General features: G+C 44.5%; 2 protein-coding genes across 10 annotated transcripts; both read right to left on the minus strand.

Annotated features, from left to right (window-relative positions):
- Positions 1-183: 183 nt before the first annotated feature.
- Positions 184-11,661, minus strand: LOC143509268 (coiled-coil domain-containing protein 158-like). Of its 8 annotated transcripts, none has more exons than XM_076997817.1 (23): positions 10,509-11,661; positions 10,360-10,414; positions 10,095-10,225; positions 9,812-9,993; positions 9,560-9,669; positions 9,142-9,466; positions 8,908-8,984; positions 8,228-8,342; positions 7,887-8,006; positions 7,442-7,669; positions 6,856-6,996; positions 6,162-6,491; positions 5,757-5,925; positions 5,428-5,595; positions 3,043-3,155; positions 2,428-2,586; positions 2,226-2,318; positions 2,034-2,141; positions 1,804-1,928; positions 1,044-1,111; positions 643-786; positions 413-538; positions 184-319 (listed from the first exon to the last, which is right to left on the minus strand). In XM_076997817.1, the coding sequence occupies exons 3-23, from the start codon at positions 10,147-10,149 to the stop codon at positions 213-215; spliced, it is 3,063 nt and encodes a 1,020-aa protein (XP_076853932.1). In that variant the 5' UTR covers positions 10,150-10,225; positions 10,360-10,414; positions 10,509-11,661; the 3' UTR covers positions 184-212. The 8 variants fall into 8 exon arrangements, with proteins under 8 accessions (XP_076853932.1, XP_076853931.1, XP_076853937.1 ...); XM_076997816.1 differs by having other exon boundaries at positions 413-541; positions 10,509-11,655; XM_076997818.1 differs by lacking the exon at positions 184-319 and having other exon boundaries at positions 420-538; positions 639-786; positions 10,509-11,659.
- A 3,466-nt stretch (positions 11,662-15,127) lies between these two features.
- slc2a11b (solute carrier family 2 member 11b) lies at positions 15,128-26,551 on the minus strand. Of its 2 annotated transcripts, none has more exons than XM_076997829.1 (12): positions 26,398-26,551; positions 25,163-25,261; positions 24,621-24,781; positions 24,350-24,474; positions 23,988-24,117; positions 23,439-23,587; positions 22,873-23,060; positions 22,058-22,168; positions 21,842-21,943; positions 16,042-16,117; positions 15,737-15,864; positions 15,128-15,444 (listed from the first exon to the last, which is right to left on the minus strand). In XM_076997829.1, exons 1-12 carry the CDS (start codon positions 26,425-26,427, stop codon positions 15,253-15,255), a joined length of 1,491 nt encoding a protein of 496 aa, XP_076853944.1. In that variant the 5' UTR covers positions 26,428-26,551; the 3' UTR covers positions 15,128-15,252. The 2 variants fall into 2 exon arrangements, with proteins under 2 accessions (XP_076853944.1, XP_076853943.1); XM_076997828.1 differs by lacking the exon at positions 26,398-26,551 and adding an exon at positions 26,033-26,369.
- Positions 26,552-27,546: the final 995 nt, after the last annotated feature.

Consider the following 27,546-nt stretch of genomic DNA (forward strand, 5'->3'; position numbering starts at 1 on the left):
CTTTTGAACAGGTCTGCACAATAGACCAAATGCTGAATGTCCTTTGATGCAATTTTCACAGATAAACTCAAAAGGTAGTCCACATAGAGGACCAAGAACTCTTAATTCTTCGCCTTGGCTACTTCTTAAAGGATTCCTTACAGCGGACAGATTTGTGTGTGCCTTTCATGATGGGGAAGTTCAGAAATTCCAGATGTTATGTTAAAATGTCTTTATTTGAAACGCATATTTGGTGCAGAAGCTTCCCTCTTCAGAGGCTGGTTTTGGCGTTTGACTCTCTTTATTCTCATTTCCTGACTTTTTATCATGGAGGACATTTCTGTGGAACAATCGGAGAACAAAAGGCATGAAATGATTTTTTAATACCTCTCAGATACTGTAAAAGGTGCAGAGAGTGTTTGTAATCTCCAACCTTTGTTCTTTATTTGAAGGTCTCCCACCACGTTGTGAAGATTGTTCAGCTTGCTCTGCAGTTTCTTGCATGTCTGCTGCGTTGCGTCACTTTGCTTACGGGCAACCAGGGACTCCTGTATCTCACCTACTAGTGTCAGAGTTACACACAACGTGCAGCAAGACCGTTGCAGTGAATTAGAACACCGTGTCCACAACGGCAGTAATTGTGTTTGGTACAGTAAGACTTACTGGGGCTATCTGAGGATGTTGGCTGTTTGTCAGTGGCGGGGTCAGAGGTCAGTAGGGAATGTACCGGAGACCTGCGTCCCAGAGCTGACACAGAAGGTGAAGGTGTGTAGCGTGACTGCCCTGTTTTTATCTCCAGCTGCACATCTATGGAAGCAGGAACCATCACTAAGGAAAAACACTGGAAGGCTCAACTAAAACGGATGGAAACGTTGCATTATTCATGCGTCTAAAATCACATTTTTATGAATGTTATATTCATTCACACACACACGTCTGTGTGTGTTTGTGTGCGTTATACATTCTTGGCTAAACTCATGAAAACAAGGGTCTGTCCCATTACACAAGTTGGAATTGTGCATTCATTGGTTACAATGGCCAATCACAGCAGGGCAAAGACTTACTGTCAGCTGGGAACGCGCCACTCGAGTCCCGTTTACTGCGTTCAGTGGTGGGAAAGGAGCCCTGCACACTGCATTACAGCAAAACATGCAAGACAAGCAATGTGTGCGTTTACTTCTCATCCACACAGCCCAAACAAACAAACAAACAAACAAACAAAAACAGAAGCAAGGGGAGTTCAAACCATCATCAGGAAGCACTGCCATGTATTTGTGGGTTACAGCAGACATACACGTCTCTCACACAAGCAGGCTGAGGCAGCAGCTGCAGGAACAAATATATCCGCGCAGGGGGAACAGAGCAATGGCTGTAATTCTAGCTTAAGCCCGACAATCTCACATGGAAGCGTCACTACTCCTAGACTCCCTTCTGGGACCGTCAGTGTTCTCAGTGACCTTACATCTGCATCAAAAGAGAGACACTGCAGTTCAACTTCCTTACAAAGGCCGACTCGTACAGGAGGTACAGGGGGAGGGCACTTTGCATTCAAATACAACGTAAGCATGTCAAAAGGGAGCCACCTGCAATCAGCAGGGCCCCAAACGGCACTAATCTCTGGTAGCTGGTTGAGAAACGGTAACACACTGAACTGTGACAAAAAAGAAAATAAATGGAGCAATTGTTGGGAAACGAGTGTCCGACACCAAGATTGCGCACTACACTCTCCCTTCTGCAAATACACGTTCCCTTCTCATACTGACCCGGTTACAGCGGCGTTAGGAAGGGCTGGTTGACGGCAGAGGGACTAGAGGTAACTCTTACTTTATACTCCTGGCTGCCTCAGGCCCCCTGCAGGTACCGAGGCTGGTCGGAGGCCCCTGGTCCTCATCAATCACACCGCGCAGTTCCTTCACCAGGGTGCGGAGCTCCTGGCTTGAGCTGGACCTCTGGCAACCCACGACAAACAATGAAAGAGCGTGCTAGTGTTCATGTGAGGAGAAGAGATACTGATGTTAACACATTTGGAAGGGCTGCTTTGATCGTTCGTGTACCCGTGTTTGGTCGCTGGAGGTGGTCTGAAAGGTTGGTGGTGGTTTAGGACTGCCGATAGGGGACCTGTGGGTGCTGCACGTGGCTCGGATCTTCTGACCTTGCAGCTCCTGGACAAGATGTGCAAAAAACGAGACTAAACTAGCAAATCGACATGGATTACAGGAAATGATGGTTCAGAGCTGGTGTGATACCTTCAGCTCCAGAGCATGCTGTAGTTTCAACATCATGATCTCTTGTTCCTGCTTCTGAATGAACTCCTGGCACTCAGCAAAACTGTCTGCCATCTGGAAGAGACAAAGAAATAAGTTGTGGGCGTACGTTTCCTACACCATACTGCATGTGTTGAAGTGTTTAAATGTCAACTGTGGGTCCCTGCATGGGGTGTATGGGAACCTTGTGAAGGGTGGAGTCCAGCCTGTCAATTTTGGCCTTAAGGAGCTTCTCACGCATGTGGAGAGTCTCCAGCTCGGCCTCCAGCCTCTTCCTGCTCTCCCTCTCAAAGAGGAGCTCCTGCACCTGACGCTTCCTTTCCATCACATGGCGGTGCTTCTCCTGGGAGCGCGCACACACACACACACACACACACACACACACACACACACACACACACACACACACACACAGCAAAGCTTACAGGTTAATGTGATAATGTCGGTTAAGTGTCACTTCAAGTATGGTAAGGCACGGGCCCAGATGCGACCTGCCCACATCCGCAGAAGTGAAAGACTGCATCCTTGCTCGACAGAGCTGTCAGCAAAGGAGCTTAAGCCGAGCGAGCTTTACCCATGTGAGCTTTACCCGAGCGAGCTTTACCCGAGCGAGCTTTACCCATGTGAGCTTTACCCATGTGAGCTTTACCCATGTGAGCTTTACCCATGTGAGCTTTACCCGAGCGAGGTTTACCCATGTGAGCTTTACCCGAGCGAGCTTTACCCATGTGAGGTTTACCCGAGCGAGCTTTACCCATGTGAGGTTTACCCGAGCGAGCTTTACCCATGTGAGCTTTACCTGAGTGAGCTTTTCCGTCGTCTCCTCCAGCATCTGTACCCGACTCTGCAGAAAATCGATGTGCTCTCGCTTTGCGGTAATTCTCTTCTGCATGCCCAGGGCTACCTTCAGACCTGTGGCACACACACAGTGATGTTTCTGCATGCCCAGGTCTACCTTCAGACCTGTGGCACACGCACAGTGATGTTTCTGCATGCCCAGGTCTACCTTCAGACCTGTGGCACACGCACTGTGATATTTCTGCATGCCCAAGGCTACCTTCAGACCTGTGGCACACACACAGTGATGTTTCTGCATGCCCAGGTCTACCTTCAGACCTGTGGCACACGCACTGTGATATTTCTGCATGTCCAAGGCTACCTTCAGACCTGTGGCACACACATAGTGATGTTTCTGCATGCCCAGGTCTACCTTCAGACCTGTGGCACACACACAGTGATGTTTCTGCATGCCCAGGTCTACCTTCAGACCTGTGGCACACACACAGTGATGTTTCTGCATGCCCAGGTCTACCTTCAGACCTGTGGCACACACACTGTGATGTTTCTGCATGCCCAGGTCTACCTTCAGACCTGTGGCACATGCACTGTGATATTTCTGCATGCCCAAGGCTACCTTCAGACCTGTGGCACACACACAGTGATGTTTCTGCATGCCCAGGTCTACCTTCAGACCTGTGGCACACGCACTGTGATATTTCTGCATGCCCAAGGCTACCTTCAGACCTGTGGCACACACATAGTGATGTTTCTGCATGCCCAGGGCTACCTTCAGACCTGTGGCACACACACAGTGATGTTTCTGCATGCCCAGGTCTACCTTCAGACCTGTGGCACACACACTGTGATGTTTCTGCATGCCCAGGTCTACCTTCAGACCTGTGGCACACGCACAGTAATGTTTCTGCATGCTCAGGTCTACCTTCAGACCTGTGGCACACACAGTGATGTTTCTGCATGCCCAGGTCTACCTTCAGACCTGTGGCACACGCACTGTGATGTTTCATGCCCAAGGCTACTTTCTGACCTGTGGCACACGCACTGTGATGTTTCTGCATGCCCAGGTCTACCTTCAGATCTGTGGCACATGCACAGCCAAACTCTTGCAATAGCATATTATTAACACCTTACATCAGCACATCAGGGGTTATAGGAGTCAGGGAATATGTCTAAATACGTCTGATACTTTCGGCACATGTATAGCCACATGTATGTGTTCGTATCAGTTCAGCATACGTCAAGACGGCTCAGGTTATATTCAATCTGGCTGACATTTAATCTGGAATTAACTTTCATGGCAGTTTCATGGCAGCTTTCACGTGTTCAAGAGAGAGACAGAGAGAGAGAGAGAGAGAGAGAGAGAGAGAGAGACAGAGAGAGAGAAAAGGACCAGCTACATTGTTAAAGTTATTGTCAGCATTTCTAAGGATGCTTTGTCTAGCGCCTCGACAGACTGAGACTTGCGTCACATGAGACCACATTGTTCCTTCTCCCTTGGCTGCCCCTGCATAACATCCAATAGCATCCAATCAGTACAACAAGTAGGTTTACAGAAATCTGACTTCAGCGGTTAGCTTAGCCAATACAAACATGACACTCTCCGTCGCATTTATAAAAGCACAATGTATTGCTGTTATTTAATCATCCCACGACACCGTCGTGGATCGTACCATGATGACGCCATGCGAAAGAACCAATGGGTGAAGAGCCAGAGTCCGATTTCATGGTCACCTGACGGGAAACGCACACATGTCGGAATAATAGGAGGAAGTTGGTGCACTAAGATGCTGGAAAACAAGGCTCTTAAGGTGGAGCCTTCCTTCCAAACCCTGGGGAGAATATGCTAGACCCTGGGGAGAATACAGGGAAAGCCACACATCAAGACACTCCTTAATGGAGCTCAGTGAACCCGAGGGTCAAAGTGTGTGGTCTTCCACCTATTATTCTACACCGGCCCAGATCCCATCTCGCTGAAGGAACGCGGTGCCTCAACTTCGGAGGAACAGAATACAACAAAACACGTCTTAATACAAAAACATCCTCTTGCTTTAAACGTGAGCCGTGTCCTTCTGGAAGACGGAGGCCTAAATTTACATTTGTATGCATTTAAGCTTCCTGTAGTTTTTTTTCCTAGGACTTTGAAAGCTCCTCTGATCCTGTGAGGTTAGTGGGTGCAAACACTAGTGGTGCTCAGATCTGAGTATTAAAGGCGCAGTTCAAACACGATAAAACGGAGAATAACGGTGTGCTAACTGACAACAGCGTTAGCAACAATTCCCTTGTTGGGTTGACGTACATCTTTAAGACAAAGCGAATGAACACCGTGTCATGTGAGCAAACCTCATTACGAGTGTACCGGGCGCGTGTGTCCCGAGCGCGTGCGTACCGAGCGCGTGCGCCCTATGTCCGCCGGCTCCCTCCAGGGCCCGCAGGCTGGTCTTGGCCCGCTCCAGGTCCGTCCGAGTGCTGGTCAGCTGGGCTTTCAGCTTGCTGTTGTGGGCGCGCATCTCCTCGCCGTTGCTGCTGTGCTGCTCCTTCAACGCCTGCTGCTCTTCTACGGGTGAAACAGCGAAGAGGCGTCACTACACGATGGAGGCGCCGGGGCCTTTAAAGACGCCACTGGCAACACACATTCAGTGTGACCTACAAGGCAGGTGGAGTTTTAAAGATGGAGATGGAGTTTTGCTAGGACTTGGCAACCCGCGGTGGTGTTACCTTTGGACTGGACTAGGTTGGTGTGCTGGGCGTCTAACTGGGCGCTCAGCTGCTGGTTCTGCAGCGTTAGCTGGTGCAGACGGCGGGTCTTCTCGGACAAGGCCGCCTGCAGCCGGCACCTCTCGCTCTCCACAGCCTCCATCTTCCCTTCTGCCCCCTGCTGGACAGCCTGCACATGTGCAGGGGTGGGATATTTAAAGCTGCAGCTTTGAACATCATGAGCGAACATTCAGGAACATAAAACCATAATGTACGGGTTTGTTAACGATCTCCTGAAAGGACTGGATTGTTTGGAATTCTTAAAAGCTGTTAAGAGGTTTCAGAAGATCTTACGATGGTCAGACGATATGCAGTGTTTAACGTGACATAAAGGCTGGAGTTGCAGAGCGTTCCTCACAGTCATACCTTCATCTGCTGGTTGTGTTGGTGGATCTGCTGGAGCTGTTTGGTGAGGCCACCCTGCTCCTCCTGTAGCGCCTCCAGCGACGCCCTCAGCTCCTCTCTGCTCCGCTCCGCCTCCTCCAGCTTCAGGCGCAGCAGCTTGGCGTGGGAGTGGAGGGCCTGCGAGTGTCCCCGCGCCTCCTCCAGCTGTGCCCGCGCCTCCCCCAGCTGTGCCCGCGCCTCCCCCAGCTGTGCCCGCGCCTCCCCCAGCTGTGCCCGGCCCTGCTGCCACTCCTCACGGTCACGTTCATCCAGCAGGGCACGCGGGCGGGCCGCCTCCCCATCACTCCGCTCCTGGGTCACGCACGCACGGACATGCAGTCAACACACACACACACACACACACACACACACACACACACACACAGAGGTGTGCTCATGACATCCTGCCAGGGCACTGTGACGTACTCTTTGTAACTGAAAAAGTGATTATAAACAGTCATGTAAGTGTAAAAGTGTAAATAAACAGTCATGAGTCATGGTGATTAGAATGGTTATTATTGTGCAACTATTTTGGCACAATGTCAGAAAAACACACACATTGCACATCAAAGTCTTTTTAAAAATAACATCAAATCTTTCCTACTAAACAGTTTTCTTACTAAACGCCAAGTGGCAATAAAATTGCACTGTGTCGAGTTCAAGAAAAGGGCTTTACCTGCCCGTGCAGGGCTTGGTCCTGTGCTTGGTCCTGGGCCTGGTCCTGGGCCTGGTCCTGGGCCTGCTGAAGCTGCGTGATCTTCCCCCATAGCCGCTGTGGCTCACTCTGTGCCTCCTGCTGCCCTGTATCTGCTGATATCTATAGCAAAAACAGCCTCGGATTACAGACGAAAAATGAGCATTTTAAAACCATCTATCACCCTAAATCATCTCAAACAAGTAGTAGCACTAGTAGTATATAATATAATATCTATCTATCTATCTCTTTCACAATCACAACACTTCACAATATGGGAGGGGGTGTTTAGGAAGAGTAATGGCCAAAGAAGAAAGTTGACTCAAGTTTTAAAGGCAGTTATGAAAACAGTCTCACACTTTTGGAGCAGCAGCACTGAAGGATCTGCCACCCATATTTGTGAGTCAAGTTCGTGGAACACAACTAGAGGATCTAAGGGTGCGACAGGAAAAGTATAACTGGAAGAGACACGAGAGACAACAGAAAGACCAGAAAGAGCACCGAAAGTCAGAAGCTGGTGGTGTGAAGGTGAGAGAATTCATCCTGAAAGCGTGTTTCTCCCTCAGACCTGGATGATCGAGTGTTTCTGGAACTCCTCTCTGACAGAGCGGCAGAGGCCCTCAAGCTGCTGGACAGGCAGTTGGTTCTGATCCAGCTTGTGCCTCCGGGTCTGGATGGTGCCGCTCTGGCTCGCCGCGCCCTCGCAGAGCTGCTGTCTCTGCTGCCGCTCCCGAGAGAGCTCCGCCACCGCCTGACACGGCTCCGCCTGACACGGCTCCGCCTGATACCGCTCCGCCTGACGGGTCAGAGAGGCAACCGTTTATCATTTATTTGCATTGCTCACATTTTTTGGGTTTCCAAAGGAGGCGGATCCAAGTTCAAGTATGGTGGGCCTGCACAGTGTAGTGAATGTCGGCCCCGGCATCCAATTAAACCCATGGGGTTTAATCAAGTGGGTTACAGAAGTAGAAGTTCTGGCAGCCTTTTTCTCAAGCTAGCATGGAGGTCTTTACCGTAAGGTGACCAAGTTGAGTTTCCAGTTCCTCAGCTTGCAGGAACGAGAGGTCCCTCTCTCTCTGGGCCTGCTCAGCCTGAGAGAGGGCCTGGCCCAACACCTCCTCCAGTTCACTGACCTGCCAGAAGGAGCCAGAGTTGAACTCCAAGAGACCAACACACTTGACAGCCTCCATATGCTCCATTGTGTTGAAGAGCACATGGAAACTGTTAACAGCAGCACGCGTCCTGCTGGATTTCATTACTGTGAGAATCTTTTGTTTGGCTTCGGGAATCCTGGTTGACTATCTGAGAGATGTCCGAGACATATGGTGCGTTGGCGTGGACATCTTTCTGTTACCTTGACCATGTGGGTCTGCTGTTCCTGCAGCAGGTGTGAACGTAGCGTATCAAGGGCAGACGGCTGATCGCTCATCTGGATTTGGTGTGAGACCACCTTGCTTTCGACCCGTTCTCTTGTGTGAACACAAAACGAAGAACAGTCAATTATAAAGACTAAAGAACGAGTCTGATGGTGTGAAGAGGTCTGTGAGTGAAGATTTCTGATGGCTTGAACCTCAAACTTCCACAGAAAATCAAAGTTTGTTATAATTAGAATGTGCTCTTGTTTCCTGAGGTACAAGTGGATTGAAGTGGTTTACAGATATGCTAAATTGTTCAAGGGCTCAAAAATAGCCCAGTGTACAAAGCAAAGATCAGCATGGCTCTTACTGTAACAATCGTACCTGGAGTTGCAGGCTGGCTGTTTTATTCTGAGACCTACTCAGTGTCTTAACACTGCCATCTCTTGGTCATGACTGGTAATTAGCTGCTCTATTCTGCTCCCGTTACACCACAATCCTGATGTACTCCTGATGTTTCATGACTACTTTCACACTGACATAGTTAATAATAAGACATAATAAGAACTATAAATATTCGAGATATGGAGAACAGTAATTCAGCAATAACATTTTAAATGTGATAAACCAACATTAGTCCATTTTCAACTTAGTAATTCATGAAACCAAACGGCCACACCTTCCTTTCTGCTCCTTTAGAAGAGAGGCAGTTCTTCCCTGCTCGTCTTTCAGCAGTTCCTCCATCTTCTCCTCTACCTGGCAGATGCAAACCATAGAAAAAAAACACTAAATCAGCCACTTTGCTGACAGTTGTGTACATTCGCATCAGAAAAACGCAAGTTGTTTATGGGCTATTAAATCAAAACAATAAAACATCCACTAGTAAATATTATGGAAAACACAAGCGACATGCCAGATGCAGTCTCTCCTGGAGAACACAGTTCTTGATCCCCAGATCCTGTAGCGCTTTCTCCACCTCAGACCCCAACTGCTGTTGGCTAGGACTGTGGGAACCGTCAGAGCAAGTATGGATGCTTCTTCCTCCACACCTCTTATGGTCCGAGAGCCTGGTGCAGATGTCCTGCACAGCCGGCTCCACACCTTCTGCTCTCCGGGTCAGAACCGGGCCCTCAGCTTCCACCTGCTTCGGTTCTGTAGCCTGCTTTAACGAGCGCAGATCCAGAACCACCTCCTGCAGTTGCGCCATTAGCTCGGACCGCTTTCCACACTCCTTCAGCCTACGATGGTCCGTTACATGTTACATATACCAAAGGAAGGAGATGCTGCATTTTTAAAAATTGGCCTGCACATCTTAATCTTAGCATTGCTACCTTAAGTTCACCAACGCTTCTTTCTCCGCTTGGTTTTCTTGCAATTTGGTCTGCAAGTCAATGATGGCCTGGCGGAAATTAAACTTCTGCTGCTCGTGCAGTTCATATGTCTATTAAAAAAAACATTTATCAATGAAGTCATCAGTGTCATAAAGAATATAAATTGACAAGACCAGCAATCAGTATCTCTTTACACCACTCCCTTAAATGGTTAATATTGTGAAGTAAGACAGACAAGACCCGACTACTGACCTCTTTGAGTTGCCTTTGTAGATCCGAGACCTGCTGAGAATACTCCTCTATTGTGTGCTCAAGAACATCTCTTCCTGGGAAGACACACCTCGTTTTGTTCACATCTGCATCACATTGTATTGGTTGGGAGACAGACTGTGGTGTGGACATGCCATATTCCTTGGACCCCTCTAATGCTGTGTCTACAAAACAGAAATCCATAATTCAGTCAGTCGCTGAACGTGTTACATGTGTACAAAGTTAAATGTTAGTGAGAAAATTGCAGAATCGGTGAAGTTCTCACTTATGGCAGAAGTATTATCCACGGGTGTATCTGTATTGGTAAATGTAGGGCCCATTCTCTCCAGCCTGGAAGCTTCTCAAACAACTTCATGAAGTTTCTGGGTCTCCTTGGTTTGGTTCTCCAGTTCCACACTGTGAAGTATTTGACTCTGATGACTTAGTTCAAAACGTTAAAGCAGCTAATGAACTGTTGCAACTGGTTAGTTGATAAGACAAATATTTAAAAGTTCAGTAAAACAAGACCAACGATGGTTTATCTCTCGTACCTCAGCATGTGGAGATCGAGGATGTATTGAGCGGACACACCATCTTCATAACAACCTGAAACACTCTCAGATTAGTCAAGTCTAATTAAACGTTAGCTTCAAAGCTATCTCATAGCTAGTTAGCTTGCTTAGATAACGAACTGGGCTACCTGGCCAACGAACTTGAGACTGCCCGAGTCTATCGGAGAGGATTACAGCCGTGATTAAACCACTGAGCGGGTTTATGAGACTGACGGACGCAGGTGTAGTTCAACACGGAGAATCAGGCCCAGTTTCTTCATTCACGGCGTTTTGACGGTTAAACGGCGTTTTCGCTCTGTTGTTAAGCGTTTTTTACATTTAATTCTGCTAAATTCAATATGTCTTGTAAAATATATACAATAATATTTAAAACAACGCTATGCTAGGTTCGTAGTCTGTTCCGGGCAAAGTAGTTTAGCACATTTAGCTAAACTAGCGAGGGAGCGCTAACTCTCGTCTCCATGGAAACCGCGAACCGGGAGGGGGGTCGCCTCTAAACACCGTTCAGCTTGAACCACAGTTTATGAAACATACATTAGTACCGGGGATGAGGGGCGGACTTGCATACATTAGTACCGGGGATCAGGGGCGGACCGGCATACATTAGTACCGGGGATTTCCCGGGTGGGCTGATGGGTTAGTGGGCTGCCGGTGGTCTAACTCAGCCCGTGGAGGAGCCACTGCCGCGCACTGCGGCCCGGTCCGTAGTCACGCTGCTGTTTAATGCCAAGCGCAGACTACACGACTTTTTTGTCCCTCACGATGTTCACTATGTCAGATTAGCAGTTATATTCGTTTCATGTCGTACTCGAGGAACTGGCAACACTACACGTTAGTCACCGACCAAACATCGTCCTCGTCCCGGCGTGAGTTCGTAGATCATCGCGCGGGGGCGGGGCATAGAAGCTGACAATAATGGCTACAGTTTACATTTGTGCGCCACAGAACACTCTGTCTTCCTATTGGTCAGCGTCAGGGAGCACATCGTGGAGCATGTCAAACTAGGCGATAAAATACAAAAAATTCTAACATGCTAGTCTTTTCGTCGGACAGTCCGACGGCGTCGCTCACGTCAAATTACTGCTCGTGGACTATGTCATACTACACGGACCTTTGTCGCTCGTGACACTGAAATTCGGATCCGACGCAGGCAATTTGTCGGCTCCGACAAAATCGGTTCAAAATCGGGCTAAATTCGTGTAGTCTGAACCGGCCATAACGGTGTTATTACCTCCCCCGCTCCAGTCAGACTTATGGCCGGTTCTGATCAGGTCCAGATCAGGGCTCGGCTACGTTGGCACGCCGAGCCATAATCACTGGCACGAGCCACGCTGGACCAACATCAGCAAAAAATTAATAATAAAAAATCTCAGACAGAGAGCACGATCCTCCAATCGAAATCGCTCCTCAACGCTCTGCTCGACGGAGGCGTTATATATCGCGATATAATACTTAATTTGTGTCCATTTACACCTTCACTGCCCTAACAATTTAAACTCGCTCCCCCCCTTACACTCATTGCACTCCATGTCTCAAAGGTTGCCCACCCCTGGCATAGAGCATACCTGTCAAGTCTCCCGTTTTGGCTGGGAAACTACCGTATTTTACCCCTCTTTCCCGATGTCCTCCCGTATATTCCCGTATTGTAATATAATATATATCTTAAAAGCATTCAAGTGCCTCTCCAAACTGAATTATGTCGCTAGTCTCGCGAGAATGGCAACCTGCAGTAGCCCGAGTGTCAGTTCTCGCGAGATTAGCGCTGACCGCGGGAACAACAAACCCGAAAAACTAATCAGAGATGGATGAATGTAACGAGAGAGAAGGTGTTTCTATCAAAAAAGTGAAGACGTCGTGTAAAATATAAGAGTTCTTGGACCTTGATTGTGTCCTTGGTTTAATACACTATTAAATAGTAATACTATTAAATAATATAATTATAATATATAATACATTTGTTTTGCATTTTTATTGTAGTTAGATCATTTTGACTAGGTCATCTTATAAGTAGTTTGCAAGCTGAAAAGGTGTGGGCACCCCTGGTCTAAACAAACTACCAAACGTAAAGGTGGCACTGAAAAACAATGTAGGTTTCAGATGCTTTCCAGTTGTTTTTCTCCTGTATTTTGTCAGGGTTAAGTTTATTAGTTATTTTGATATGCCACTATGTGGCTTTGTAATCATATTATTGTTGGAAGTAATATTGTCCATATGACAATAAAAGCTGACATTGTCACGGTCACAGCTCCGGACCCCTCCTTGTGGGCGTGCCGTTATGTCCAGGTTGGTAGTTCCGTGGGTGTGGGTCGTTTGTGAGCGTGTTCGTGGTCTCACCTGTGCCTTGTCTCGAGATCACTGGGGAATGTGTTCATCACCTATTTAATGTGCGTTCACTTCACGCAATGTCTCGTGCTCGTCTTTGTCTACAGTTCGTGCTCGGATGTACCATGCATCCTTACCCAGGATCCACCTTTACAAAACATCCAACCTCTAGAAAACAAGCCCGACCCGACAACCAGACATGACTGAACTCAGTAGCACTTGACCATGCCATCCTGACATCCAGTGGACACGGACAGCAGAGTTGCTTCTGCACACCCAACCTGGAGCTTTTCACCATCAAATGTCAACCATTCCTTGGGAGTTTACTTTGGCCACAGCCAGTACAATTTATATTCCAGCTCCGACAGACATGAACCCTACTGTCTTATGCAAATTAAATTAGGCTCTCGCTTGATACCAAAAGAAACAAGATGCTCCACTCATTGTGGCACGAGATACGAGAATACGCGTTGCAATTTTGGATCATGGCCACAGCGACATCTAGCGGAGGTCCCATGAAGGCCACCCAGGTATTTTCGCAACCAACCATGCCCCTAGCCTACACATACCCACTTGCTGACCTGTTTTAACGATTCACAGGTAGAGCAAGGATATATTATATTTGTGGGGTTTAAAAAGAAAAAAGTGTGAGGGTCAGAGATATTGTGTTTATTAATGTGAGATTTAAGATAATAATTGAAACATTAGCACAGGCACTTTTAAAGATATAAAATGGATTAATGCTACTGTGTTCTTTTGCCTTTACATAGTATGCTAGCTTGAATATGAAAATATTTTTGGGTAGTGGTATAAAAACACATTAGAAAGCCTTACCATTTTCTGAAGATTAATAATTTAAAAAGCCGCTACGATAGACTTCCTAATGCATATTCCTCCAATGCATATCTGGGTCATTCCAGGATTTTGGTACATTTCAGGGGTGGTCACTTCTGAAAATTTGATCTTCAATTTGATCATTTTAGTCACATATTAACTACAGGTTATGGACTATCAAAAATTTGATTTGTCAAGCTCAGGTATGGAAGCAGTTTTTTTAAATTAGATGTAATTGGTATGCAGTAACAGGATTGCAACTAACAGGGTTGCAAATTTAGTCTAAGATGTGGTCTACCCCAGGAACAGATGCTAACTGTAAAATTTAGCTATGTATACAAGATCAAAGACACATATGGTTATATAAGTATATAAAGTAAATTTTGACTCTACATCAATATTAGTCTTACAATATGAGGAACAGAGTTGCATTCACTGAGTGACACACACAAACATATTTGGAAAAAAAAACCTTGAAAATTGTTAGAGCACTTACCATTGGTCTTGCCATGTGGGCAGGAAATGTCCTTGTGATGCAAATTCCTTTGTGCCAGTAAACAAATATTTTAACCCTTTATCTGCCAGATAAAATTCCTTATGGTAACAGGACTGCGCACATGTTGTGGGACACAACTTAATAGTGTAAAAACTGTGACATGCAATACAATGTAGACCAAAGAAGTTGTTTTCATAAGTAAAGGAGATGCATTTCAACAATATACAAGAGGAAGTAATTTATTTAGAGCTTATTTTAATTGTTAAATTTGGCAAAGGAGTTGGTCACCCAATGTGTGGGACAAGAGAAAACGGCCTTTTTTTGAGGTGGTCCAAAGGTATTCGGTCTTTTGCATAATATCTAAGGAGCTTATTTTTCCACCAAATTTTACAGTTTGTCTTATAACAAGTACATTGTTAAAAAAAATAGTCATTTAGATATTTTGGATATGTACATTTGAAATTTAAGTGGTGGGACAGGAAATGTACCAAAATCCTGGAATGACCCATCCATACCTTTTAATTACTATAGTGGCTTACAGAGCCCGATATCACAGCAGTAAGGATGTTTTGTTGCAGGGACTACTCAAGTCTTGTTTCTCATGTAGTGTACTTCTCTACAATTGTTAATATTTCTACATATCTTACTAAAGTTCATTGCAGATGCTCCCTTGGAATCTTCTTCCGATTTATTAATATGGAGATGAATATGCAGGGTACTGTAGCAATAACATAGAGGGTGGCCAAATTTTATTGACGCACACAACGCTGACATGAACAGACTCCATTTTTATTACCCTGTGGTCTTTTATTACATCTCAGTCTGATCCTACTGTAAACTGTATCCTGTACTGTATCTCAAAACCATTACTGATCATAATTATAGCACATTGGTGATAAATAGTACTAGCTGTAAGATACCTGAAGTGTCTGTAGAATAAAAATAAACCATATATGTTAGTCTATCATTTTAACAGTTAAGCAAATTATCCCTCAACATATTTATTGTAAGGCCCTTCCACATTAATGCATTCAAATACCTGTATATTTTATGTATGAATATGAATGCATGATTACAGGACTTTTTTGCTTAAGGTTATTTTGTTGGACACTGGAAAAATGAACATTCAGGAATCAGTCAGTATTGTCCTACAGTAGTCATATTAAGGACTTTTGAGTTACAGGAAGATGTGCCTGACTGAAGATGAATGTTACAGTGGGTTATATCGATGTGGAGATTACAAGAATGTCTGTACTGTTAGCTACAGTTCCCTTCCTATCTTTAGAGAGAAACTCAGCCTCAATTTCAAGAAATGTCTTATTTTTGGTTTCAGGGACAACAAAGAAAATAAACGTTGCCACAATACAGCAGACGGCCAAGAAAACAAGGAAGCAGTAGTGTCTCAGTCCGTTCTGGAGAGAGGGAGGGAGAGGGAGAGGGAGAGAGGGAGGGAGAGGGAGAGGGAGGGAGAGAGAGAGGGGAGAGGGAGGGAGAGAGAGAGGGGGAGAGGGAGAGGGAGAGAGAGAGAGAGGGGGAGAGGGAGAGAGAGAGAGAGGGGGAGAGGGAGAGAGAGAGAGAGAGAGAGAGAATGACAATGTGTTCAAACATACCTAAATTTCCCATCAAATCAGTTAGATGTATTTAGTCTTAGTCTTGTGTTTATGAGTCTTATGAGAGCATTACTACAGAAATGTAGAAATGTACCACTATGAAGGGGAACACCATGCCAATGATGAAGAAACTGAGCCAGTTCACGGAGCCAGCAATCATGTACGCCGCAGGTCGATTCATCTGGGTGAACAGCTCTGTGATCAAAGTGTTAGTCACCCCACCTGTAGAAAAGGAACATATAGAAATATGTTGTTCTAACGGGATGCTGTTTAAATAATGCAGAAAAACTGTAATTCACATGTGAGCTAAAATTCATCAAAGCATCCAATATTTTTCATTCATCCTTTGACTTATGCAAAAAATTATCCCTTCATTCCTTCATTCCTTCACTGGATTACCTGGTCCTAGGCCAAAGCTGAGGATGAAGGCAAAAACACATGCCATGCTGAGATAAGGCATCCATGGCCCGAAATCCTAGTTAAAAGGAACAGCAAGCAAATATAACATGAACATTTTATATATATTTTCTGTTATATTGCACATATTGAGTTTATAATATCAAATATCAATATTAGTTTGCAAATACTTAAATACATAAATAAAATAAAATTACTATAAAACATACAATTCTAAAAGATCAACAATAGGCCAGGCTAAACAAGTTTTCTAAACAAGACAGTCTGAGCAGAGACTCAGAGCACCACCTACTGAGGGAGTGGAACTCCACAAGGATCCCAAGATCAGATAGACCAAAGTGTTGCCTGGATTGAGGCCAATGCTGAATGCCAAACACCTGGCTACTCAGATGTCCAGCCCAGACCATAAAGGCTTTCCTCCATAACTCAGTGGCCCACTAGAAGCCAAACTGAAGACAATTGCCCAGGTCACTATAAAGTGTGATATATCAAATGCCAACCAATCAAATGTACTGTTCCCACTGTTCTGCATAGACCTAAATCTGCTCGGCCAGATGATCAAGTATGGGTGCAAATTCATGCGACCATCAGGGACGGACTGGCCATCGGGCATACCGGGCATTTTCCCGGTGGGCCGACGTGCTATTTGGGCCGACAGTCCTGACACTTTTTAATCTATTTATATATTGGTCTGACCGGCCCATAAAACAAGTAGATCAGTGGGCCGATTCAGATGGAGGCTGGCTGATTGACACTTGTCTGGCGAATCACATTAACACACCTTTCGCGATGCTCCTGCTGCCTGCATAATGCATTTGGCAAAAAAAAGTCAGCGCGAGAGTTTACCGGTCCTTAAACACGCTGGTATGCAGCCCATTGGTTATTTTCTTTACTGACACAGAGCTGTACCAATCATATCATCAAACACCCCCTCCTCCATGTGCCGGTGCGTAGTGCAATCTAACGTTGGTTAACATAACGTATGTGAGTATCTGAGATGGAGAAAAAGCGCAAAGGAGGTGCAGAGAAACTACGACAAAAAAGAAGCTTGAACTTCAAGTAAACGCTGCCAAATGTATAAAAATTACTCAAATGTTTGCCACAGCAGGGCCTTCATCAGCTCCCGTGGCTGATGACAGTGGTGACGGTGGCCAGTGGACAGAAACATGTACTGAACGTGCGGTAAGCCTGACTCCTTTCAGAGCAGCTATAAAATGAGTAGGGTTAAGCAACCAAACCCTTTGCCAAATCTGATAAATTGATAAAACATCAATAAAATCATTTTGGCTAATGTTCTATGGCCGAGTTAGTTTGTATTGTAAATGCAAAAGGTAAAATAAGTGAATAACGTCCTTACCTCTATTATAAGACTTTGTGTACACTGACTGAATGAGAAAATAAGCCTATTTTAGTACTTTTATGTCTTCCATTCTGAACTAAATAGTCTTAAATGTGAGAACTTTTAAAACCTCCATTCACCAACAAAAACAGTACTAAGTCACTCAGCAGGCAGCATTCTATTTTCATTATTATACTATTAATATTTGTGGGGTGAGTAGTGGGCTAGGCTAAGGCTATGCTTGGTAGGAAGGGGAAATGTTTGGTAGCTTTTATGGAGGTGTTTAGGGACAATGTACAGAAATTAAAGGAAATTACACTTTTTAAAATGGTAATTTTGTTTATTGCCTGTGCCATATGCCAATGCTGCTGTGTGCCTCTTCACAAATCTTCATAAATCCAGTATTTCTAGGTGTATTTTTAAAGCCACCATTCAATTAAACTGAGTTACTGGGCAGTTTTCTGATTTTGTTATTAGGCCATTGATTGTTTAACTTGTAAGCCTAGGTTTAGCTACTTTTTCTCCTGGATGTGTTTGGGGCCATTTAGCCTAGCTGGCTAAAGAAAATGTAGGCTCTAATTAAAGAAAATCTTATTTTTTACAATGACAATTTTTTTTGCCAGTATTATGTCAATGCAGCTGTGTGTCTGTTTTTCTGATAAAACAACAATAATTAATTCCTTATGTTGAGATAAAAAAAAACATACATTCATTCTTTTGACTGGGTAAGTTCACAATTTATTGAGTACTACTCTTGGAAGAGTTAGCATCTGATCCTTTATTTTTCATCTCTATTCTTTCTTTCTCTTGTCTTCCTCCCTGAAACCCATAGGCACACCCAGTTGGATGAATGCTACATTCATTACTGTGATGGAGTGGTTCAATAGGCATTTTCATACTGTTAATAAACAAAACTTTTTGAAAGTATTTAATGATTTAAAAATTATTTAATTTCACTCTCACTAATTCCTGTAAACTCATGGCATGGCTTAGGGTACATGGTTTTAAAGAGTGTAAACTGTTGGTATACACATTCAAAAAACTGAAAAGTGTGAAAAGCGTTATCGAGTGTGAGTGGGCCGGTCTGGTCCAAAAATGCCAGGGCCGATTTTTTGTCCCAGTCCGCCCCTGGCGACCATCATCCACCTCCTGTACATGGGTTAAGGAAGAAGGGGACACAGACTCACTGATCACAGGACACAGACTCTCCCGGATCTACAGGAAGGACATCAGAATGTCATTTGAGATGGAGAAGTGTGGTTAGCTAATACTAAGAAGAGGTAACTAAGAAGAAGTAACAGGTTAGATGGAATTGAACTTTCTCTAGGCCATGTAGCAAGACCTAGATGACATCTACAAATATGATCCAAGATTCAATACTTTATTGCCATGCAACTTGTGATAGTCGCTAGGGATTTGTTTCAGTGTGCTCATTGACAAGAAACATAAAAACACAGTAAAAGACATAAATAACATTACACACAAGATACATAAATAAATATATATAGAAGATATCAAATAAAAGTTTTTACAACTATATGTCTTAGTCACAGTGACTTAATTTAAGGTGTTGGTGCAGCGTAGGGAGGCTATTTAAGTGCCTGATGGCTCTGCAGTATGTGCTGTTGTGAAAACGTGATGTTTTAGATGTTATGGCTCTCAACCTCCTACTACTACTACTACTACTATAATCTACTTGAGTATGTAGGGATTCCCCAATCACACAGGAACCGTGAAGCAGACACGGGAGGACAGCAACGTGTAAGCACCTCATTGCAGTCAGGAGAGTCAGTTCAATGGGAATAATGAGTTTAAACCCACCAACACTCGCCCAATGGTCAGCAGGAACAATGTGCTGACCAAGAGAGGAACTGGAAGCTACTGACATCAAGATGAGAAAACTCGTCACCTTGCATGAGGCGCTCCACCCAAGATCTGATGTTCAAGGGCTGTAATGCAGCCAGTGAGGGGAGATGGTGACCATGGAAACCAAGAGGATGATATGGCAGGATAGGTCCCTACATATGATGTACTGCAGACAGACAGCAAAAGTGGCCAATGAAAACCAACCTTACCGATGGTTGGAGAAGAGTCAACCAAGTCATGGCACCACAAGATCAAGCACGGAGAACCACGTTGATCGAAGATGTGTGTGTATCACACCAAAGGAGACCCAAGACGCAGAAGAAGCCTCTGAGACGTAGCAGCAGGATGCAAGATCATCAAACCTTCATCGACTCTGCAAGGAAAGTGCTTCACAAGCACCGCAGTGCTAAGGACTGCACTGCACTACTGCACTCTCTGTCTCTCTCTGTCTCTCTCTCTCTCTCTCTCTATATATATATATATATATATATATATATATATATATATATATATATATATATATATATATATATATATATAAATGCTATATAGATCTCTAATAACCGAGTATGATCTAATGACCATACTTGTATCCAGATCTCTAATGACCGAGTATGATCTAATGACCATACTTGTATCCAGATCTCTAATGACCGAGTATGATCTAATGACCATACTTGTATCCAGATCTCTAATGACCGAGTATGATCTAATGACCACACTTGTATCCAGATCTCTAATGACCGAGTATGATCTAATGACCATACTTGTATCCAGATCTCTAATGACCGAGTATGATCTAATGATCATACTTGTATCCAGATCTCTAATGACCGAGTATGATCTAATGACCATACTTGTATCCAGATCTCTAATAACCGAGTATGATCTAATGACCATACTTGTATCCAGATCTCTAATGACCAAACCAAAAGTGAAGATATAAATAAGAAACCTCATGGGTACTCGGGACTTTATGCTTCACCAATTGTTCTGCTTCCAACTTCAAGAACTGACTGTTCACTCGATGCCCAATATAACCCCACCTCTTCTATTGGAAATGTATTGGACATCACCCATTTGCACTGCAGTTACTCAGTTACCTTGAATCTTCTTATTTATAAGAATATATACGTGTTCTTATTTGGAATTTTGATCACTGGGTTTCTGCTGATTGGATTAGGCGTTGCCCTGGTGTATCGGGACATTAAAAGAGTGGGGTCAGTTATCGAACGCCCACACCAAGTGCCCAACATGATTGATGCGGTGGGCTGTTAAAAAGCTGGAGATGATCATGGATGGAATCAATGCTCTATGCGTGAAGTTGGATCAGTTGGGAGACCGTCGACTTAAGAGGAGTTTGTGTGCTCAAACGCTCAAGGACGAGCTCCTTGCTAAATTCTTCATTCATAATTATCTGCATTGGCACCAAAACAAATTTCTCCCAGAAGGTCGTTGTCTTGATTACCTGCTCCTACCCCCACACAGAGACTGTCAGAGATGACTCTAGCCTTCCACCGCGAACTTTGACACAAAGACTACTGGCTCCCCCCTCCCTCTCTGAATTAATCACTCTCTCTGCTTGACTGTCTGTGTTATCAAATGCTTGTATGTGCTATGGAGATTGTTTGGATGCACACAGACTGTTGTCCTGTTCGCGAGAATAATCTGTGGTTATATTTTTTTGTCTCCTCCTAATGTTTATCTCTCTATGTTTCTCCCTAATCTGTAAATGGCGGCGCCTTGAAGCGTGGCCACTCTAGGTTCTAACACTATACCTGATCATGCCACACTATCAGTTACTAATGGCACATTTCCACACGGGCCTGCTTGGCGCGGTACGGTTCGATACGGATCGATTCGCAACGGAGCGGTACGGTCGCGTTGTGTTTCCATTACAATGGTGGACCACCACAATGTGGGTGGAGTCGCTGTTGGCGCGTGGGTTGTAGTGTCGTGACATCATTTGTATGCGACCACAACACCGTACAACAATGGACGAGATGGCGATGGAAGGACTCGTGTACCTTGTGCTCGAATTATGGCTTTTTTTCCGGAAACGTGCAAATGAAGAGAGAAGGTTGCAGTTTGCGAGACGCACGGCACAAGAAAAGGAGCGGAGTCGATAGCGGAGGAGTCGCTCTCCTGTGACGCAACCTGTGACGACACTCCCTGGCCAATCTGTGTCATGCTGTTCTTACACGTCACAGAAGTTTTCCGCTTTGGAACGGTTAGAACCTCGAGCGAGTAGGTACGAAAAAAGTACCTGAAGGTATCGGCAAACTTGTACCTGGTACTAATGGAAACACTCACAAACCATCGCAAATCGAACCGTACCGCGCCAAGCAGGCCCGTGTGGAAATGCGCTATAACACTATAGTGTTAATCTAATCTTGAAGCGTGGCCACTCTAGGTTCTCAGTGCTTTACACCGGGGTCCTGGGGGAACTGAATTTCCCACTCGTGGGATCAATAAAGTTTATCTTATCTTATATATATTTTTATAGACACATTTTGTGTGTGTGTTTCAAAATTATGCCTTTTAAAATGCAGTATCCCACAGTAGACAAGTCTTTACCTGGAAGGTGAGGGTCACAGTGAAGCAGACACACCACAGGGCCATGAGGGAGTATCCTCCGATAATAAGGGCCCGTCTGCCGAGCATCTCGATCAGCATACACTGTGACACAGCCAGACAGGGCATTCAAAGTGCTTCAGAAATGTCCCGCTCCCCTCTACATTTGAGAAGACATCAATCGTACCATGTGAAACAACATAGCCACATCCAACTTACACAAGTAAGTGCCGTGATACATTCACACGCTCCAGTTCCTACGGTAGCATATGGAATCTGCTCGGCTGGAATTCCAGCCTGCGTGAACACATAGTCTGTGTAGAAGTAAATCTGGCAGAAGGAAATATGTCAGTGAGTGAGGAGTTTGAGAAGAGCCAGACACTGAGAATTAACACTCACACTGAAAAAGGGAACCTACAATGAAGTAATACTGGGTGCTACTACGCCATATTCCAAATTCATAACCAAGTGACTAATTTGTTGTAAGATTTCAAAATGGATATTTTAAATGTTAAATGTTTCCCTAAAAAGTGGTGGGGTTTTTTGCTTACAGGAGGAAGGGTGGATAAGTGTTTCATTACATTTGAGCTTGCAGTCTCCTTCAAAAATGTTAGTTCCACAGTTTTTTTGTTTTATATTTTTCAGCAGACTATTGCCAGGAACAGAGAATGAGAAAATAGTTATTTATAGCTGTTTTTTAAGAGTCTGTAGAGTGGTACATTAAACGTTGTGTACAGTTGTGTGTGTATATGTGTTCAGGCCTTTTAAGTGCATTTTCTGTGTTGCAGTTGTGTATTCAGGATCTTTTATATTTCAGGGGCGGTGCTCAGTGTGTGTTAAGGACTGTATGTTGTGTGTATTCAGGGCTGTGTGTGGTGCGTGTACAAGGATGGCTATGACCCGTGCTCAGGGGTTTCTACAATGTGGATGCAGGGATATGTGTGTGTGTGTGTGTGTGCGGGGGTGGGAGTTCATAGCTGTGTGTGTGTGTGTGTGGGGGGGGGGGGGGGGGTTCAGTGTTCAGAGTCCCATACAGCATTGATGCCATTGAACTGCTGAGCCATGCTGATGGTGATGATGGTGAGGAGTTGCCATCGGACGCTGCGGTCGGTGAACATCTCCCACGGCTTCTTGGGTCTAATCCCAGATGCACTGAGCTTTTCTCTCTCCATATCTTCTCTCTCTCTGATGTAGTCATGTCCACTGTGAAACTGCTTCAGGGCTGAGGGGGAGAAATAACAGATCCACGAGGCAGACTTCAGAGCATTCCTCCTCTCACAAGACTCTGCTCTTTGTTCATTATGCTCCAGTGCATCTGAAGACGTCACATGGCACATCTCAAATGAGACGTGTAGGTTTCAGTGAGAAATTACGTCCCTCAGATTTAAATGTCACACATGAGATTAAAGGATATGCAGGGGAAAAATAATCCCACTAAAAAAAATCAATATGACCACAAATAACTTATCCTACATTTTGCCTAGTTTTATTAATTTCTGTTGACATAATGTGTCCCATCCATCTATCTATCCATCTATCTATCCATCCATCCATAAACAACTGAGTTGAGTCATATGAGCACTGGTGTAGTGCGTGGTACCCAGGGTGCAGGCGAGGTCGTCGGCCCGATCGATGAGCAGGTATCGCGGGCTTTCTGGGAACCAGGGCAGGAGGACGAGCTGCAGCAGGGCAGGAACACAGGTGCTGGACAGGAGGACTGGCCAATACTCCTCCCTGCCTAGCAGCTCTCTGTAGTACACACACACACACACACACACACACACACACACACACACACACACACACACACACACACACACACACACACACACACACACAGTCATACAGTGACAGAACTGCACATATTCATATACAAGCACACCCACACACATAAATACACAGGTACAAATAACACAGACACATACACATGCGTATGTAAACACATACATATTCATACTAATGCAAACGCAAATCTCCATGTAAAAATTAAATATTTGCCCCATCAGTAAATGTTATTGTGCTCCTACTGAAAAACTCAGAGTTCCTTTTGTGTACCAAAAATGTTTATAATCTATAAAATCAATATATATACATGCAAAACAAACAAACAAGCTCTTCAGATATCAGGTTGTTTGGCATTTCTACTGACTGTAGTCCAATCACTTGTCCCATGAGGATTCCACCCGTAAGGAAAATGGAAGTGCTCATGGCCATGGCACCACGCAGACGTCTGGGTGCTATCTCTCCCAAGTACAGTGGCTGTACACAGATTCCAACACCTGCCAGTCAAAATATTAGAGTCAGACACATATATGACACTGGATCAATGCTTTCACAGTTACTTATCATTAGACATATAGTTGCCTTATATCTCATATATTGCTTTTGATATTACCAAGTATACAAAAGACAAGGTTTCAAAGAATCATAGATATGGTATATCAAGTGCTTTTGCGCCACATTTTCTGTAGTGGGTGTTTTATTGGCTGTTCAGCCTAAGGCCAGAGTTACCTGCATTCACACCTGACAGGAAGCGTCCAATGACAAGCAGCTCAAATGATCCAGCAAAGTAGCTTGAACCCATCAGCAGAGCGGCCAGCAGAGCAAAGCTGTTGTTAACTAACAGAGTCCCTTTTCTGGCACGGGAGAGACCATAAAGACACATAGACAAGGGTGACTGGTGACGCAAATAACTCCAGTTTAACAAAATGACATTTTTGGAATTGGAATTAGTCAGTCTGCCCAGGTAAAGGTGTTGTGCCATCATGGGCGTTGGCCTCACCTTCCAAACCTAATGGCCAGAGCAGCACCCACACTAGAGCCCACCAGACCACCGATGGTGAAGACGGACACGATGGAGGACCACAGGACCAGGAGGAGCTGTGCAGGAACGTGCGTGTTGTAGCGGTCCAGCCAGGTCTGGTTAATAAACGTCTGCACAGCCTGATTGTGACAGACCAGAGGAAAGAAGTAATAATAATAATAATAATAATGATTCTAATAATACATTAATGAACTTGATGTGTGTGTGTGTGTACAGCTCCAGATCCTCATGATTAGACTCATGTGACAGCGGGGCTACTGTAACGCTCATGTGTGCACAAGAGCACAACCCAATTGTGGAAAGCAACCCAGTTTTCTCTGAAAATTATAATCCACTCATGCATTCTGTTTGGTTTTATGATTATGTGGCCCAGAAGAGGAAGCCACATTATGTCAGTAATAATTAGTCAATATGATTAGAAGAAATTGACATAACAGCAATAAGTAATATAACAATAATTAGAATACATTCATACAAAAATTAGTTCAGATATTGCTTGCCTTAGTAGGTGCATTTATAATAGAGATGTTGTAACCATACTGAAAGGTTCCTCCGATACATGCAGCTACTACTGACATCAGAAGTGTCCTATTGGGAACCTGGGAAAGATGGAGACATAATTACATACACCAACACCCGTGGATGTCACCAGAGCTGCTTTAGGTCTAATGCCATGAGGTTTAAGAAATCCACGAAGCAAGCTTGATTTGGCTATCGTAGAGGAACCAATGGAAGAGGTCAGGTCTAAAAACCTTTAGCCAAGTCAGCTGTCAGGTGACAACCACAAAAATTACACACAAACATGGATCTGCAGAATTCATGCCAGTGTTTCAGAAACTATGTCTGACGTCAAAATGGTGAAAATAGCACAAGAGTGAAGATATTTAATTTTAGTGTCTGGAAATTGTTTTTGTTAGGGTTTCTGTAAATGTAAACGGCATGTTTTCTCATTCCCACACTATTCTGCACTTTCTTTTCTTCCTGCAATAACAGATGCATTTGAGTAGCAAGTTCATCACACCACATCTCCATATTGCCTTTTGTCCTACCTGGATTACACTCTTACTGTGCTAATTTGACATATGCCTCATTAGATTAGATTGCGCATGCAGTGTAGTTATGCTTTTCTATTAGATCCTTTTTCATTCTTGTCTGGTTGCTTAAACCACATGATGTATTGTGTGTATGTTTATGTTTCTATATGAATATATGTGAGGTGTAATTTCTGTGATTCACTTGACATACACCACAATATGAACAGTGAAAAAAAATATGTAAAATTAGTTCTATAGTAGTTCTAAGTTGTTTTTATTATAGGCTATAGTGGTGTTCATTTTATGTTTTTTATTTCTTTAAATTTGTTATCTTACCTTTATTTGAAGAGTTTCATCTGATTCTTTGGTGTCTTTAAGCAATGGCTGATACTCCGTACACAACCCATTTTCTATTTTGCGCATTTTTCAAACTAGTTTTACACTTTGGGGTAGCGGCGTTAATATCGTCGAACTTAGCCCGTTACTTAACCACTCAATTTCTCACAGAAAACTAAAGCTGACTTTTGAATTTGTTTAGATTGTTTTCTCCACAAAAGACAACGAGCATTGAGAATAAGTGCACTTCCCGCAAGTGCGCGTCGACCCTCTGAATCAATTGGCGCTATAATTCATTTCAAGACTGTGTGCTAAAGTCGTTGCGTGGCGCTGGCTGTGCTCCAATCCAATCTCAAGAAGCTTACCTTCTTTGGCTGGTCTGCACGTCCGTCCATTGTGAAGTGGTTTAGCTGCCTGGTGTGACCATGTGAAATCTTGGCGAGCGGACTGATGTAAAGTGTACTGAATATAATCCGGAAAGCGTGATTCCACAGGGCGCGGCTCTTGAACTCGCATGAAACACCGTTTTGATTGATTACACCAATTCAGGGTCACGTTGTTGTTGCTTTTAACAAAGTAGTGATCATTCTTACTCAGATCTTTACAGGGGTTTGTTTGTTTGTTTGTTTTACTGGGGTTACATTTACCGTTTTATTTGGTTGGTGTACGCGTTATGCAAGGTTTGTACCTATGAAAATGTTTGCAGCCTCTTCTAGCCTACTTCCTGTGGGCCTGGTTGGAGTTGAACCCCACAGGAAGGAGCACCGTTGGTGATCACTGTGGCACGGCCTGCTATCATGGTGCCATCATGGCATCATCATGGTGCCAAGCAGGTACAGACACCAGCACTGTCCGTGATGCCAACCTGCCTCTACAGTTGCAACGCAATGGCAAACATAAGATGTTGAAAGCTCGGGTAGATTAGTGGCACGGTACCATGCCTGGACGTACAGGACCAGAGCACCCCAGCTGGTATGGTAAAGCATCAGTACTCGTTGATATATGTTCTGTCTGTGAGGAACAGTCGATTTTTGCACCGCAGAGGAGGTGATGACTACCTCACTGAGGGCACTGAAGGAGAAGAGATGAGACTCATTCTGGGAGGAGCAGCTCTCTTAATGTGGAATTACTCACCTTTCTATGAATAGGTAAGCGGTGAACTCACAGCTTGACAATAGCGTTGTCTTGTCAGCTACTGGGCATGGTGACTCTGATGCTCAAACAACCTAAATCCGTCCTTTAGAAGAGCTATATTTAGTACTTCTGATAGAGCTATTGTGGAGATGGTGACAAGGTTCTCTCAAAGAAATGTTGACGTACTGAGGACCACATCATTTATCCTGCCAAAATCAGGACTAATTTTCGATCTCTCTCTCCCACGTCAGATGCTTGAAGGGACAGAGAAAAGCATGAGCTTGTGCAGTGAGAACACTGTGGCAAAAATAATGCTGCTCCACAAAAGCTAACGCACTCAGGGGCACAAAGAGGGCGCCCCCTGCTGCACGGGCTGTAAG

This window comes from Brachyhypopomus gauderio, chromosome 3, assembly GCF_052324685.1.
Source record: "Brachyhypopomus gauderio isolate BG-103 chromosome 3, BGAUD_0.2, whole genome shotgun sequence".
Taxonomy (NCBI): Eukaryota; Metazoa; Chordata; class Actinopteri; order Gymnotiformes; family Hypopomidae; genus Brachyhypopomus; species Brachyhypopomus gauderio.

What these genes read in the sequence shown, in the direction of transcription:
- LOC143509268 (XM_076997816.1), bottom strand. Translation starts at nt 10,149, where the DNA reads ATGGGCCCTACATTTACCAATACAGATACACCCGTGGATAATACTTCT. An exon ending in AGCATGCTCTGGAGCTGAAG is followed by an intron (nt 2,142 to 2,225) that starts GTATCACACCAG and finishes CATCTTGTCCAG; the next exon opens with GAGCTGCAAGGTCAGAAGAT. An exon ending in AACATCCTCAGATAGCCCCA is followed by an intron (nt 542 to 642) that starts GTAAGTCTTACT and finishes CTCTGACACTAG; the next exon opens with TAGGTGAGATACAGGAGTCC.
- slc2a11b (XM_076997828.1), bottom strand. Translation starts at nt 26,119, where the DNA reads ATGCGCAAAATAGAAAATGGGTTGTGTACGGAGTATCAGCCATTGCTT. An exon ending in TTATAAATGCACCTACTAAG is followed by an intron (nt 24,782 to 25,162) that starts GCAAGCAATATC and finishes TGTCACAATCAG; the next exon opens with GCTGTGCAGACGTTTATTAA. An exon ending in GGACAAGTGATTGGACTACA is followed by an intron (nt 23,588 to 23,987) that starts GTCAGTAGAAAT and finishes TGTGTACTACAG; the next exon opens with AGAGCTGCTAGGCAGGGAGG.